General features: G+C 37.4%; 1 protein-coding gene across 1 annotated transcript in view; it reads right to left on the bottom strand.

Moving 5' to 3' along the window:
* Positions 1 to 3,936: 3,936 nt before the first annotated feature.
* Positions 3,937 to 17,664, bottom strand: part of FAR2 (fatty acyl-CoA reductase 2) — an 82,825-nt gene continuing 69,097 nt past the window's right edge. The window contains exons 8-11 of the mRNA XM_036759381.1: positions 17,462 to 17,633; positions 11,990 to 12,119; positions 7,659 to 7,786; positions 3,937 to 5,192 (exon numbers count right to left, since the gene is read on the bottom strand). Of these exons, the coding sequence (XP_036615276.1) occupies positions 5,030 to 5,192; positions 7,659 to 7,786; positions 11,990 to 12,119; positions 17,462 to 17,633 (593 nt within the window). The 3' untranslated portion in view covers positions 3,937 to 5,029. The remainder of the gene's footprint in view (positions 5,193 to 7,658; positions 7,787 to 11,989; positions 12,120 to 17,461; positions 17,634 to 17,664) is intronic.

Raw genomic sequence — 17,664 nt, 5'->3', positions numbered from 1 at the left:
AGACAAGTTTCTGCCTTTTCTCTGCCATCTTGGCCAGCTGCAATAATTCTTAAATCATATCTCATCAATCTATTTTCTAGGTCAGTTGTTTTTCTGATTAGATATTTCACATTTTCTGTTTTTTTTATTCTTTTCACTTTGTTTTATTGTTTCTTGAAGTCTCATGGAGTCATTAGCTTTTACTTGCCCAATTCTAATTTTTAAGGAATTATTTTTTTAATGAGCTTTTATGCCTTTTTTTCATTTGGCCAATTCTGCTTTTTAAAGCTTTTTCTAAAGTAAATTTTTGTGCCTTTTATCATTAGACCAATTCTGTTTTTTAAGATGTTAATTTTCTTCAGTTTTTTTTATTAGTGAATTTTTTACTAAGCTATTCTCTTCATAATTTCACTCTCCTTTCTTTTCCCAACTTTTCCACTACCACTTGTATCTCTTTAACTCTTCCAGGCATTCTGGATAGCCTTGGGTCCAATTAGCATTTTTCTTTCAGGCTTTGCTTATAGCTGTTTTCACATTATTGTCTTTTTCTGGGTTTATGTCCTGTTTTTCTCTCCCACTGTAGTAGTTTTTTATGGTCAAGTTCTTTTGTTTTTGTTTTTGCTCATTTTCCCATCCTGTTTTCTTCACTTCAGACTATAGGAACTCTCTGTGCCCAACTTTAGGACTTTTTGTTTTGCTGTTTTCAGAGCTACTTCTGGGGTCTGCAAGTTTTTGGTGATTCTAAGGTGGTGTGCTCCTAGGAGAGTCACTGCTTTTCTGATTTTTGCTCCTGCCTTTACCCAGGAAGGGCCCCTAGCCCCTTGTGACCTATCACATGTTCTCTTCTTTATGCTGGAATTGTGACCCAGAGCTGCTCATAGGCAGTAGAATTGCTAATCAGTGCCAACTGCACCTAGTGCTAGCAAAGGGTCCCTTGTGATCTCATTCTAAGTAGTTGTGTGATCCCCTTACCATCAGTGAGCTGAGAGCTCCCAAAGCTGCTGCTCTGCTGTCTAATACACTTTCATAATGTATCTTAATAGTTACATCTTTGTGACTTAACACAAGATCATTGGGAACAGGATTCATGTCTTATCTAAACATTTCTACCTCCATTGTCTATTTTGTTAGTTACCGAATATAGGACGAATGTTAATAAGTCTTTACTCTCAAAAGGTACTCATGATCTAGTAAGAAAAAATGTGCATATTTTAACACAGCAACACTAGAATAGATTTAAGATAGTTTATTGATATGCACATAACCAAGCTAATGTTTTAGGATGACAGTAATTCAGTCAAGGATAGGATGCATGCAGCCTCCCTTGCTCCCACATGAGGCAGCATACAGGATGGAAATCCAGTCATGTTGTATGGTATGACTTGTGTTCAAAGGCCCAAAGCTATTGGGAGCTTAAAGTTATATAGATTTTCTTTTCTTTTTTTTTTTTTGTGAGGCAGTCAGGTTTAAGTGATTTGCCCAGGGTCACACAGCTAGTAAGTGTCGTGTCTATGGCCAGATTTGAACTCAGCTCCTGACTCCAGGCCCAATGTTCTATCCTCTTCACCTCTGAGCTGCCCCATTTATATAGATTTTTAGAGGCCTGATATAAAAGCTAACCCCAGAAGCAATGAAGTCAGGGAACATGGACCAATAGCAAAAGAAATTCTCTGAAGTTTGCCTAATTAGGAACCAGGGAGGCCACTTCTAATGGGAATTAGGAAGTTTAAATTATAACCACCATATCAGTAAGCTTATGGAAGAGTTCCAGCAGCTCATGCTAAGTAGAACTGGATACAGTTAAGCTTTAAGCTAACCAGCCTTGTATGACAAGTCAGGTCAGGGAGAGTGGTGCCATTAGGCAAATCTGACTTTTCAGATAGAAATTTAGGAATAACCTATGCGAATTAGAATATGATTAAGTGCATAGAAGAGGTCAAACAATGATAGGAGCTGTTGGAGGGAAGGATCATTTTTAGATGGAGGAACAGAGAGGGACAGAGGAAGGAGAGCTTAATGGAAGTGGACTGCAAAGGATAACACTCAGCACACTAGAGTGTAGTGTGAGATAAGGGTGGAAAGGCAAGTTGAAGCCAGATAGTTGATGGCCTTGAATACCAGACTAAGGTATTCAGACCAGGCTAGGGAGTTTGTATTGAATGGGAAACTAAAGTTTGTGGCATGAAGAGACCTTTGAATTATTAAGACAGTTATTTGGGAACAGTATATAAAGGTTGGATTGTGGAGGAAAGAAATAAAAAATGGGAGACATGAGTAGGAGCTTGTTACAATAATCCAGGTGAGAGGTAATGAGAGCCTGAACAAAGATAAGGTGAAGTTTTGGCTAGATCTTTGTGCCCTGAAGGAATTTGTAATCTAGCAGATTAGAGATGCCTGTAATGTAAACTAATGATAAATAAAATATCCAAAACTATCATACAGAAAGATATTCTTTAGGAAGCCAGAAAAATTACTTATTTTTTAAGAGTAACTTTTGAAAAGTATTTTTCTCTAAATATTAAGCACAAATAAAGACACATCATTGGAAGAAGGGAAGAAATACTTTTTATTCAATTTTTTTCTTAATCAAAGAAAGTAAAAATATGATTATTTGATTACTGAGGTTATTGAAATTGCTGAACATAGTAATCAGAAGGTATAGCCAGTAATTTATTAAAACTTTTGTCCCCATCCCAGTGAAACATTTTGATTTGTTTTTTTAAACATTTCATACCTTGTTTTTGTTTCTTACTGTGTATTTTTGTAGCTAGCACCTGAGAAACTCAAAGAGTGCTTCCCACATGCTTTGGCCCAGAATTGGGTTAAATACCTTGGAATTTAGGACTGGAGGAAATTCTGACCTTTTCCTAAGAGGAGGGGACACTTGTGGAGCCTAGGGATTGGACTTTTGATTTCATTGGTACAGAAAACTCCTGAATGAGAGGAAACCTTCTCAGCAATTTAGTCTTTGAGAGATGCTTTTGACATAGAGGTTAAGCAACTTGCCCAGGATCATGTAGCCAATATGTATTAGATGTGAGGCTTGAACCTAAATCTTAACTCTAAATTAGACTATTTATCACTCCATGCTACTTCTTGGGGGCCTGCAGAGGAGATCTCTAATCATATTGCATATTATTAAAGTATTTGAATACAAATGAGAAGCCGTTTTTATTACCATATTTTGCCCAAGTTATTCTTTCTTCTATTAGCTACTATTTGGATAATTGTTCTTTTCTAGTTGTTGAAAAAAAAATTGTTGCCACCAAATAAGTTTAACATCCAGAAGTTGCTATCATTTTGTCAATGGAAATCACATTAAAGAAGAGGAATTAACATCTACTTTGCTGTTACACCCTAAGGACAAAGACTTTTCCATCTGACTTGCATCTTAAATCTCTGTGTGTGTTCTCTCTCCTAATAGAATATGAGCTTCTTGAGACTAGAGATGGCCTTTTTTATTGGTATCCACAGTGCTTTAACACAGGGCTTTACATATAGTAAGTGCTTAATAAACTATTCTATTTATTCTACCCCAAAGAGCGCTAGTTTGGAGTCAGAGGACTTTGGTTTGAATCTGAAATCTGCTACTTACCAAGCTATCTACCTATCTGGTCACTAACCATCTGGACCTCAATTTCCTCATCTTTAAAATGAGAGGATTGGGTTAGATAACCTCTAAGGTTCCTTCCTGCTCAATGTATGATCATATGATTAATCAGTGTTTTTGGAGCGAGTGGTTTAGTACAGTCTAGCAAGTAATGATTACTAGGAAAGATGGAAGAGCAAATGCTATGATAATAGCATTTTGAAATTTTTGCTTTGATATTATTAACCTGATCAAATTAGCTTGTTCCCATTGCACCTAAAAATACAATAAACTTAAAACCCCTAATTAGCATACCCAAAAGATAGTTTAGTGTCCCTTATTACTGAAGACTGTAACCTCTTCCTCTGTACATAGTACACTTAACATTGGGTCAGCTAGGCCTCTCTGGTTACTCATTAATAGAGCAATATTTTAAATTTAGCAGGTGTGGAATAAGTGCCTGCTCCCTCTACCCTTTTCCCTCACTTAAGAACTATGATAAATACTTATTTTCAAATCCTGCTTTACTTAATACCTTATAATATTTCACAATTTTCAATTGGGAAATGTTTTTTAGATACTTTGAAAACCACTCCCACCATTTGCCCTAATTGAAGTAATAGTGGAACAGGGCTTAACTATAAATAGAATTTACAGAGAAAGTAGTTGCAGATAGCACAGTGGTAATAATAGGAGAGGCTAGAGAAATGAGCTAAAAAGAAGTAATAAGCTGCTAGGGGAGTAGTGATTAAAAGGAATTTGAATACTAGTGTTTAAATCCAAATTACATAAAGTCAGAGTCTTGTTTAAAACACATAAAAATGTGATCATTTGAGTATTTTTTCTTGGTAATATTTACTTCCTAGTTAAAAAACTTTTCTACCGGAACTTGAAAATATTAATCACATTGAGAGGAAAGGGGAGAAAGTTAAAAAGTTAACAATGTCTCCTACAGCACTTGTTAGTGAGTTGAGTTGCCTATTTTTATTTTTTAACTTATAAATTTAATTCCCAGAAGGGTGCCACAGTGTAACCTTGCTCTTAAAAATTCACATTTTTCAACTCTTGTTATATATTTTGTGCTTTTAAAATTCACATCAAAATGTAGCACAGAAAAAAAAAAAACATCAAAACTAGAAGGGAGAAAAAAGTTAAGTTGTTCCGCACACATAAATGTCAAATACAGTATTAGGAAATTATTTCAGGATCATTTTTTCAGTAGGGTTCGTGATTATGGCTTACGAGATTGCAATGAGGTTTTATTTCACTAGGCATCCTCTGGAAGATAAAGCACAACATATGAATCAAGAAAATACAATTAGGAGTTTAGATGAATATGTGACTACGCATATGTCCTGTAATAGGTAAAAGGACAAGCTCCTACGTGATTTGTAATACTTGATAGACACAGTTTGTTGTGTTCAAGGAGCTCAACAGAAGATGGATAAACTTTGATTGTTCTCAGTGCCTGAAGGTACTGGATGCCCTGAAGTAGGAAAGGAATTTATAGCAGAGGCTCACCACGAAGTACCAGATATTCCGAGCCATCTGTGATCTTGCAATGAAAAAGCGCCAGATGATGAGGAAGAGGACTGTGTTAAAGAGGTAGTAAATGTTTCTGAGCCTGAGGAACAGAAAGACACATGTGTGATTAAAAAAAAAAATGAAACTACTCTAACCTAACAGTTGCCCAAGTATGTATTGAACACCCACAGAGTACATAGGATTGCATTTCGAAGAATGTATCCCTGCCATCAGGAGCATAGGGACTAAGAAATTCGTAAGTAAAAGTTATAATAAAAGCAAATTAATCTCTCTAAAGCATGCTGGAAGTAGTGTAAATAAACATGATAGGATCAATGTGTCTGGTTTGTAAAATGGAATTAATGTGCTATCAAGTGGTTATATTCAGGAATTTGGTACCATTGGCTCCCCTAATAGTTGTGAACAAGATTTTTTCTTAGGCTGGTGAGGTTTTACTAAATTTAACCTTAGCTAATTTTAATAAACTAGATAAACTAGATAATAATAAACTAGAGGATCAGCACCTGATCTGAACCTTTGCCTGTACTTTTCATGTACTTATTTCATGTACCTATATGGTAATGACTAGCTCTATCTAGCCCAGTACAGTGGAGCCAAGTTAAGCCTCAGTATTTTGTTCACTCTATAACAGTGTTGTGAACTTCTGAAAGACCCAAAAAGATGTCTTGTAACTAATCCTTTATCTCGTCCTGTACTAAACAAAATGAAGTGTGTTTTTCCTAGCGTATTTATTTCCAAGGGGAAAGAGTACTAACAGGAATATCAGTAGTAGAATTAAAGTGGAGAATTCCATTATCCAGCATGGATCAGGTGGTTTCTAAATTTCCTAAGCTATCTTGCATTGCAAACATTACCAGAGACCACATATGATTCTCTCTAGTGCCCGAAGCACTTTCGCCCACTCATTCTCTTCCCTTCCTCCCCTTCTTCCCCTGGTAATTTGGATTTGGCCTACCTAGTGGCTCTCAATGAAGTTCTTTGGTATAGGTTGTGATCCTAGCCTCACTTTCAACCATTCAGTAAGCCACTTGATAGTTGGCAGGTCTTTAGTGCTGTGATCACACTGTTCCACTTAATTAACTGTGTGTTTACTCCTCTATGAACACATGCTAATTAAAGGCTAGGTTCCACCCCTCCTCACCTACCGCCTTCCAAAAAGCATCACATGACTCAGTACATTATAGGGGAATATGGTACATAATATTTGAAGAAGAGACAGAGCTTTCAAATCTGTAGTAGGCCAGCTAGGAATGGTTTTGAGTGGTTGTTATACATACATGTGCTGACTGTCCTGATGCCAACTGATGCTCAGACAATCAGTAACAGGAATGTTGAAAGAGCTTCCTCTTTTTCTCTTACTCCACCCATTGAAAATAAGCACTATGTTCCCAGGCAAGAAATCTGAGGTTGCTTTGTGAATAGTTGAGCCTCTATGAATATTATTGCATTGCCTGGCATTTAGTGAGCACTTAACACATGGTTTATGTATCAGATCCTCAGAATGCTGCTTATTGTCACCATTACTTAAAAAACAATGGAGGAAGAGAAGTTTTGAACTGTGGCTTAGTTGTCTCTAGATAGGGCAGTGCCGAGTGTTACAGTCCTGTAGACTTTTTATACTTAGCACAGAGCTAGAACAGTACTGTTGAGGAAAATGACCTCTGCAGTCCACCTGAGTTGAATTTGGAGTAAGCTGTTAATTCTGTTGGTAAAATTATGTTAGAAATTCATTTAAATGCTAGGTGCTGAAGATATAAAGGCAAAAATAAGACCACTCCCTGCCCTCAAAGAATTTATGCTCTACTGGAAATTTCTACTAGAAACAACTTTCCTTTAGATTTATTGCTCCTTTTCAAAAAGGAGAAACTGCATAACTGCCAGATACACTCTTAGAAACATGAAGTTTCCTTAATATGCTTAAAATCTTGGGAATCAGCTTTGACTTCTTATATTCCTTGCTCCCTAGATCTAAATCACTTATTGCGGTCTATAGATTTTCTCTTTGTAATCTCATACCTTCCCTCTTCAAGTTCTAATGCAACTACTTTGGTTCAGGTTCTTATTCTCATCTCAGTCCTCCTCCTCCTACTCCTACTTCTACTACTACTACTAAGTGGCTTCCTTCTCTTTATCTTGTCTCCTCTTTTCAACTATATTTTCCATTGTTCTTCAATTTTACTCCTTGTTCCAGCTGGGCTAATTTGGTCATTATCCCATAAACAAGCTTTGTATGTTATTACCTCCATGCCTTTGCTCCTTTTGCCTCCTTAGCCACCAATACATGAACATACAGACATAATTGGAATGGCCTTCCCCCCCGAATACCCAAATTCTGTCCTACATCAGCCCACAGTTATTTTCTTCCTATTTTGAAGTCTTTAATACTTATTGACTAAACCTCTCATTTGGAGTATTCCAGACACTACTCTGTATTGTATAACAAATTGTTCATGTGTCTGTTTTGTCTCTTTGCCTCAATTTTAAGTTCTTTGTGGGTAATAAGTTTCTGCTCAACAACTATCATTAATTGACTGTTGACACGTACATTCTTAAATGTTTCTTTGCTGCAGGAATCCCAGCCATATCCTCTTTCAGTAGGTATTTCTTAATTCCCAAGCAGTAGTTTTCAGTGTACTCCAACCAATTCAGGTGGCGCACATCAAAGTTGAATAACTGAAAAGAAATAACAGTGTTTTAATTGCTAACATTGAATAGCTAGGCAGCAATGTAATAATCCAACATTCAAAAACGTATGTATGTGTGTACATACATATATGCCAAACTGAACTCATCGTTCCTCTTTAACCCTCCCCATTCAGAACTTCTCTGTTACTTTTGAGGGCACTACCTAGTCACCCAGGCTCACAACCTAAGTGACATCTTTGACTTCTCGTTCTCACTATCCAATCACTTGTCAAGTTCAAGTTTGGTAATTCTACTTTTGTATCATCTCTCATATATGCCCCCTTCTCTGATACAATAACTGCCCTGATGGAGGCCCTCATCACCTCCCTGTATCTTCTCTCCACACTTCAGTCAGTCCTCCACCCAGTTGTCAAATTAGTCTTCCTAAAATACAAACTAGCCATGTCACTCACTCTCCCCCCCTGCCCCCATTCAATAAACTCCACTGTCTTCCTGTCACTTCCAGGATCAAATATAAAGCCTTATGTTTGGCACTGAAAGCTCTTCACAACTTAGTCTCTTCCTATCTTTCCACACTTATCACACATTACTCCCTTCCATGTAGTCTGTAATCAGTGACACTGGCCTCCTTGCTATTCCTTAAACAAGATTCTCCATCTTCTGACTTCATGAATTTTCACTGAATGTTCCTTATATCTGCAATTTTCTCCTTCCTTATCTCTATATCCTAGCTTCCTTAAAATCTCAGCCAAATTCTTATCTTCTATGAGAAGCTTTTTGTGATTTCCTTAATGTTAGTGCCTTCTCCTTACTTATGTTCAGTTTATCTTGTAAATATTTTGTACATAATTGTTTGCATTTTCTGTTCGCTCTTAGACTGTGAGCTTCTTGAGAATATGGACTATCTCCTTTTTTTTGTACCCCCATTGCTTAGTATAGTAGACACTTGGCAAATGCCTATTCATTGACTCTGTGTATATAGATACACATCTAGATATACATGTGTATATACATATTTACATACGTATACACACAATTTATATACATATTTGTACGTATATATACACAACCAAGTTAAATTATCAAGATGGTCTACTTTTCATACACAACTTACATATTTTGTTTCAGTTTTAGGTTACAGAAGCCAGTAGGCCTAAAACAACATTGTCAAAGAAATGAATCAACCACCACAAACATCCTTCCTTATCCACATGATGGCCTTTCAAATATATCAGCTATAATCTTCAAACCCTGCCCAAAGTCTATGTTTTGCAGACTAAAAACCTCCAGTTTCTTCATCTGTTTCAGATATGAAGTGGTTTTATGTCATCCCACTCTTCTGATTGTTTCTGTATATGTTTCAGTTCGTCATTATATCAATTTTAATATCCTTCTTAAAATATAACACCCATAGCTGAACAGAATACTTCAGGTACAGTCTAGACCACACAGAGTTCAGTAAAAGTATTCTTTTTTCCTGCCTGGATTCTATATAGTATTAATGAAACCTAAGGGCACATTAGCTTTTGGGGCTGCCATATCCTACTATTGACTCATTAAACTTACAGTCAACTAAAACTCTGATTATTTTTGCGTTAATAATTCCTTAGCCATATCTCTTCCACATAGTTATTTGTCCAGTTCATTTTTTTTTTAGTCTGAGACTTTATGTTTATTCCAATGAAATGTAAACTTTTTAGATTTGGCATATTCTCATGTTGGCATATTAAGATTTTTTTTTTGAATCCTGATTCTGTCATACAGTAAGTTAGCTGTCTATGAAATTTGGCAAACATTTTTAATATCATTTGAACCCAATCAAATATATTAACTAGAGAAGGATCAACAAAATTCTATGGCATACCAAGGGAAAGACTTTTCTTCAAGTTGACAACTAGCCTATGAGGAGTATACCCCTGGTTTGAGAAGCTTGAAGAATGTACTAGGTTCTCAGACACACCAGTACTGAATACGAACTCAAAAATTGCTTGAGTAGAATGTAACTCCCTCTAGGGTAGGGGCTGTTTTTCAGTTTTGTCTTTATATCCCTCACACTTATTGTAATGTCTTACATAAGTATTTACTTAGGAAATATTTATTGAATTAAATTACTGACTTTTAGATCATAAAAGCTCAAATTTAGTGAGAGGTTAGCTTTAAAAGCCAAATTGCATTTCAAAGTGTGATACAAGACATTTTCCTCTGCCAGTGTGAAAACACTTGCTTATGAAGTGCCTGTATTTCATCATCATTCAATGATTTAGGGGAAAACATCCATCAAAAAGTCATTTGAATTAGCTAAAAGCCAGGGAGAAACCTGTTAAAAAATACTCCATGACTATATAGGTTTACCCCATTAACATTACCAAATGAGTCCATAAAAACATGGCATTAAGCAAGGCAGCAATACAGAGAATTCAAGGGAATTAAAACAAATCACCCAGTTTGTATCTGGGCTGGCTACAGTGGGCTTTTCCATGGAACATTTATTAGGCCTGTATAAAATAAAGTATAAATTAGGATAAATTTTATTAAAAGATTGTTGAACAAGTCTGAGGCTAAAAATGAAGAATATCCTTTAAAGGCTGAAAGTATATGACTTTTCTAACAACCGTATTAACTTTGGCCAAATGTTTTAGGAAAATGAGTAACATTAATACAAGAAAACTTCACTTATTGTGAATTACTGGAGTGAAAGTCAGTCCAAGTTATCAAAAATTTTGAACTAGAGTATGTTTTTTAAAGGAGTAACTTTGTTACTTTACAGTTACTTTTAACTTTACTAAAGTAAAATTGTCAATGAGTGTGAGCCACTATGCTTACTTAAAGGAAGAAATCAAACTTCCATAATCAGATGTACTGAAAGTATTTGGGAATAGTTTATTTAGTGGCAGTAGGAGCAGCAGATACTGAATGGATATGAAGGTAGACACAATGGTCTTATAATCTAGTGGGAGGGACAGAATAATGACATTAAAAGATAAAAAATATCAAGTATATGTGGTAATATAATATAGCATAAAAATGAATGGTATAGATCAAGGTCAAAAGAGGTTCTTAAAATGTAAGTATCTTGAGGGCAAGAAGTGTTTCTTCTTTACCTTTATATCCTAGTACCTAGTTCAATCAGGCTCATCAATAGAGTTTATTAAATGTTTGTTGAATCTCTGAAGGCTAAGGGAATTGAGAAAGGCCTCATAAAGAGATTGGACTTGAATTGGAATTTGACAATATTTTGAATTTAGAAAAGCAGAGAAGAGGAGGGAGAGTGAGTATCCAGATAGGAGATCAGAATAGGCAAAGGTTTAAAAACTGGAATGTGCATGGCATATTCAGCATAATTGGTTTGAGTCGAAGGTTCATGTAGGAAGCAGTGGGAAATAAAGTTGAAGAAGAAGGTTAAGCACAAACCATGTAGAGCCTCAAATACTAGATTAAAGAATTTGAAGTTTTTCTTATAGGCCATTGAAAGTCCTTGACCATGGACGTATGCCCATTACAGATATAGAGTGGTAGAAGATAAATCTAGCAGTAGCTTCTAGGATTGGTTAGCACATTACATATCTTATCTAGCAATCCATATATCCGTGTGTGTGTGTGTGTGTGTGTGTGTATGTTGGTTAGCACATATACATATATCCACGCACACACAAACTGAAGAGATTCAGGTCTTGGTTCAAAAGCTCAGATTGCTGACGGAACTTCTTTTCGTGATTCCAGTGATGTTCTCTGTCTTCAAGTAATGTAAATAGACTGGAAGCAGAAAAATCAGTTAGGAGGATATAAGTTGTTGAGGGTTTGAACTATGGTAGTAGCAGTGGAAATGGTAAAAAGGAAACATACTCTGAGTCCTTGAGAGAGAGAAGGAAGGAAGAATGAAAGAAAAGGAGAAAATAAGTGTTTCAGTCTGCTCTCTGAGTCTATCAGCTTTTTCTCTGGAAGTGGATAGCATGCTTCATCATGAGTCCTTTGAAATTGTGGCTGGTCCTCTCATTATTTCTTACAATAGAAGGGGTGAGAGATAGTTTGTAGTGGGTCCAGTCAGTGTGGTTTTATGGCCAGCAATGTTGTTGTTCAAGTATCTTGTTCCCTGTAATTTTGTTTATACTGTTAATTTATTTGCTTTGCAAAACCTTTCTACATTGACCTGCTTATTCTGGTCAAATTATCATGAATTCTAAATTACTGACATCCAAACTAAAGAGGTTTTAAATTGAACATAATACTTACTTTCTGGTCTTCGTTACTCAGCTGAGACATTAACATTTCTGTATTGTATGTACTCCATTCCCAACTGCGATTGATGAAGTAGTCCAACATGGAAATGGTTTTCAACATGCGATTCATGAGTTTTGCCATTCTGAAGAAGAGATCAAACAGAAATAAATTAAATGGTACCTTGTATACTTATCTGTTTTCAACTTTTCTATGAAATATTTCTACTTGGCATGCTGTGAGAAACAAGTTATTTTTAAGAAAACACTAAAATTACCTTGAACTATTCTCAACGATAAGGATTTATGTGAAAACTCTTATTCTTATTTCTCCAGTTATTCCCTATTAGCTGAAGGAACTGGAATGAATCTTTAAATGCTAATTACATTCTCAGTTTTCTTATAACCCCATTTCTTTTTTGCTCTTTATTCCTTTCCACTATTCAGTTCTTTGAGTAGCAGACCCAATATACCTTTTTACTCTTACTAAATATAAACAAACACACAGACACATACACTTACATACGTATATGTATACACACACAGTACATTATTTGAATTTAGTAGGAAAAGATGAGAATTCTCTATCCAGACCAGGGAAAATCTCTTTTCTCCTTATAACATCACATAATGCTATAAAAAAAGGGATAGGGTCTATGGGCATGATTACCCATGTTGTAGGAATCACAACTTCATTTAGTATTCATGGAGCCTAAGTTAATCAGATCTCATAATAGAGCCTTAAAATGTAAGGTCTTTTTCTATTCCTTTACCAGGAGTCAGACCAATTTTTCTGCATTAGTCATATGTGAAGTACTAAGCAAATGATACTTAGGAGGGACAGGCATTTGGCATAATTTGGCAATTATGAGAATTCAAAATAATGTTTCTTCAAGGCAATTTGAATAACCATAGTAAAAGTTATTACAGATAAATCCCATTATTAGTCAATGAGCATTTATTAAGCACTTAATATGTGCCAAGCACTGTTAAGCACTAGAAATATGAAGAAAGGCAAAAACAATTTCTCCCCACAGGGAGCTCACATTTTAAAGGGAGAAATGATATAAAAAAATTGTGTGGACAAAATATATACAGCGTATATGGAAAATAATCTCAGAGGGAAAGTATTAGCAATTCACACTGTGATCTCCAGTCCCTCAGCTCTTCAGTTCTCTCTCAGCCCTTCCCTCTTCACTAGCCAGTCTCTCCTCTTTTCCCTCTCTTGACCCATGGATGAACTAATTCAGTTCTATACTACTCTCTTGAGTTCTTGGTCCTCTTATCATATCATTAATTTGCCCCACCAAAATCACATAACTGTTCTGACTAGGTCCACTACAAATTTATATTATACAACCTTAACTAGGTCCTCACTGCTACTAGGTGATTTTTCTGCAACTCCCTTATCAACTCTCTATTCCCCACTCTTCAAAGAAGTTCTGCCAAACCTTTTCATCTTTCCTCAAACCTCCCAAGGATTCCGCTCCTTTCCTCTTCCCTCCCCCAACTGAGAACCTTTCTTATTTTACAGGAAAAAATGAGGCCATTTGCTGAGAGCTCCCTCTTTTGCCCTTTTCCTCATCTCTTGTCACTCAGCTGTCTACTGCTGTTATCTCCTCTACTCCTGTTTCACACAAAGAGGTGGCTTTACTCTTTTTTTTTATTTTGAGGATCATAAGTCATCATTTATTATTTAAGTTCAAGAACAGGTTATGTATGGGGTGGGGTGGGGCCCTAGGAGAAAGGGAAGAAGGGAGGAGAAAGGGAGACGAGACCCTCTCATCTGCTCTAGATGGGATTGGTCCTGATTTGTGAGCCTTGGTCCAGGGCACACAATGAAGCACACAATAAGATGAGGTTACAGGGCGTGCATGTTTAGGAAAACATCAGGAGGGGCCAGAGTTACACATGCAACCAAAGGTGGGGGCTGGGATTCTCCTTGGATGAGCAGTACCACCTCCCTTTATGGAACTGAAGCGTAGTGATAAGTTTCATCCCACTTATTTCAGCTCTTATAAAATATTCTTGTAGTTAAAGTCTTTGAAAGAATTCTTTCACCACTTTTTTTACTTCTTGTACTTTCCTTCTAGTTTCTTTGAATTGCATTCAACTTTAAGCTGCCTTCTCAAGAGCTGCTGCTTGCTCCTCAGTTAAAGTGATCTGATAGAGAGAAGGCTGAAGTGGTGCAGTTTAAGTCCTTTAGTTTTCTACTTATGTTTACTGCAATATCTTTCATTTCTAGATACTTCAAGCTAGTCAGTTCATATTTTCCAGAAGTCTTCACTGTTGGCTGTCAGCTTGCCTGTTAGGTACATGGCCATTTTGGAGAACATGTCCTGGTACAGCCCCATGATGTCTGCCTCGACAGGCTCCATGGTCTCCCTGGCTGTCTCCACCACAGCATCATCTAGGCCATGGAAGGGAGGAAGGAAAAAAAGGATGGGGATGGGGAGGAGGTGGGGAGAGGAGGGAAATGGAGAAGGGAAGGGTGAAGTTGGAGAAGGAGATAAGGGGAGGGGAATTGCTTTATTCTTTACTAAGATCCACCTCTCCAGAAGTGGTTCCATTTTTTCCCATCTCCTCTGATGGATTGCCCCTTTCCATCACCCTCACTGTTATCACTTCAATCTCCCTTGGTTTCCTGGCTCATTTCCTATTGCCTACAAATACGTCCATGTCTCCTCCATACTCAAAAACCCTCACTTGATCCTTTCATTCCTGCTAATTATCCTTTATCTCTTCTGCCTTTGTGGTCAAACTCCTTGAAATGGTCATCAACAATAGGTAGATGACTTTCTTTCCTCTCATTGTTCTTAACCCCTTACAATCTGGCTTATAATCTTATCATTCCTCTGAAATTTTTCCTCCAGTTACTAGAGATCTTTATTGTCAAATCCAGTGACCTTTTCTCAGTCCTCATTCTTCTTGAACTCTCTGCAGTCTTTGGCACTGTTGATCATTCTTTTCCCTTTGAAACTCTCCTCTCTAGGTTTTTGGATAGCACTCTCTTTTTGGTTCTCTTTCTACCTATCAGGTCACTCCTTATTTTGCTGGATCCTCATCCAGGACATGCCCACTTACTGTAGGTGTCCCCCAGGGCTCTGTTCTGGGCCCTCTTCTCCCTTAATGTTACTTCTCTTAGTCATCTCATTAGCTCCTATGGATTGAATTACAATCTTTATTCTGATGATTCTCAAATCCTATCCTGCCTCAATCTCTGTGTTGACCTGTAATCTTGCATTTTCAACTGCTTTTCAAATATCTTGAACTGGATGTCCAGTTGTCATCCTGAACTCAACATGTCCAAAACTCAACTCATTCTCTTTCCCCCTAAATTCTCCCTTCCTTCCAACTTCCCTATTACTGTTGAAGGCAGCAGCATTCTCCCAGTCTCTCAGGCTCACAACCTAGGTGTCATCCATTATTCCTTGCTGTTTCTACACACCACCCTCCACCATATCCAGTCTGTTACCAAGGCCTATCAATTTCAGCTTTGCAATACTTCTTCCCTCCTTTGATACTGCTACCAATAAGGTACAGGCTCTTGTCACATCCTACTTGGACTATTACAATAGCTTGCTAGTGGGTCAGTCTGCCTCAAGTCTCTCTCCACTTCAATCCATCTTCCATTCAGCTGTGAAAGTGATTTTCCTAAAGCACAGATCTGACCATATCATCCCCCTACTCAGTAAACTCCAGTGTCTCCCTATTGACTCCAACGTCAAATACAAAATGCTCTGGCATTCAAAGCCTTTCATAACCTAGCTCCTTACCCTTCCCTATTTTCCAGTCTTCTTATACCTTTTTCTCCAACATGTATTTTTTAATGCCGTGACATTAGGCTCTTTGCTATTTCACAAACAAGACATCAGCTCTGGATATTTTCTTTGGCCATCTCCCATGCTTGGAATACTTTTCCTCCTCGTCCTCATCTTCTGACTTCCCTAGCTTCCTTTAAGTTCCAATTGAAATCCCATCCTCTGCAGGATACCTTGGGTAGCTAGGTGGCACAGTGCTGGGCCTGGAGTCAGCAAGATTTATCTTCCTGAGTTCAAATATAGCCTCAGAGACTTAACCCTGTTAGCCTCAGTTTCTTCATCTATAAAATAAGCTGGAAAAGGAAATGACAAACCACTCCAATATCTCTCAAACCTCAAATGGGTTCATGAAGAGTCAAACATGACTGAAACAATTGAACAGCGCAGGAAACCTTTCTCAACCCTTCTGTATTCTAATGCCTTCCTCCTTTTAACTATTGCCTATACATCCTATCATAGCTTATTTGAACATATTAGTTTTCTTGAGATTGTGAGCTGCTTGATGACAGGAACTGTCTTTTGCACATTTTTGTGTCCTCAATGCTTAGCACAGTGCCAGGTGCATAGTAGGAACTGGATAAGTGCTTACTGACTGACTGAGGATAAGGGGAACACCAGGAGAGGCTTTCTGCAGAAGGTAGACTTTGACCTGAGTTTAGAAGGAAACCAGGAGGGAGAGAAGTCAGGCAGAAGAACATTCCAGACATAAGGAATAGCCAGTGAAACGGCATAGAGATGGGATATGGAGTGTTGTGTTTGAAGAAGGGAGCTAGTGTAGTAGCTGAATTGTTGTTCATCCTTTGTTCTCAAAGAGGACCAATGACATTAGGAGCATGATATCCTGACTTACACATGAATTGGATTTGAGTGAGGCAGGGCCATGCATTGTCTTCAGCCTCACTCTCTCCTCTAGGTCATTGGACTCTAGTAGCAAGATAAAGGCCAAAATAATTGGTGATGGCCCAGGATGCAGTGGATAACTTTGTTCTTTTCTGAATTAAGGTCTTTCTCAAGGCGCAGTTTGTCTGAGGTCATGCCCATTTAATGACTAGGCGTTAGGTAAGAATTGAGACAAAAGGTGGCCCAATTTTACATCCTGCAGATGGGGAAGACACTCAGAGTTTCTGGCCAGAACAGAAAACAATTACTATTTACACTCATTCTACTCTATCAATACCTAAACAATGAGCCATAGGCATAGAAAGATTCTTCACCAAGGGTCCAGCAGAAGTGGCAACATTATTTAAGCCCTTTACTTCTGGTAGCATAAAGATGGTAATTGTAATAATAGTAAAACTTTGCTTTTGTATGATATTTTGTACTTTTCTGACCAGTTTGATATACTTCAAAGGAATACTCCTTTCATCTTCACTGAATGAGACAGTTAGGGCAGATGGCATAATCCCCATTACAGATAAAAAGACTGAAGCTGGAAGAGTTGGAATGAGCAAGTCATTCCAAAATGACCTTATGTTTCATAGCCAGTAGTCAAACCCAAGTCCACTCGCTCCAAATTCAGTACTCTTTCCATTATATCAAATTCTCTGATTTCTTTGTGTCTGAAGAGTGCCTACACTTTGAAGTTGTTCCAAAGTCATTCAGCATGAATTAGTTTCCTTAGGATTCAACCACTCAAATATTTTTTCCAGAGTAGTTTATCTTCTCACCTGGGCTTTCTGCCTGTGAGGCGAAGATAAAAGTCATACATCACTGCTGGAGCCATGTGACTAAGAGTATTCCAAAAGTAAATTGAGAACTTGTTGGTTGTGAAGTCAGCATATGGCCTCCTAAATGCTTTCTCAAGGGGAGTTTTCTCAAAACTGGCTAAAACGTGGACTCCTGGAAAACAGTAGACAGAGAAAGCAATTGA

The sequence above is a fragment of the Trichosurus vulpecula genome, chromosome 5 (assembly GCF_011100635.1).
Source record: "Trichosurus vulpecula isolate mTriVul1 chromosome 5, mTriVul1.pri, whole genome shotgun sequence".
In the NCBI taxonomy this organism is placed as follows: domain Eukaryota; kingdom Metazoa; phylum Chordata; class Mammalia; order Diprotodontia; family Phalangeridae; genus Trichosurus; species Trichosurus vulpecula.
This window is presented reverse-complemented; position numbering and strand designations above follow the sequence as displayed.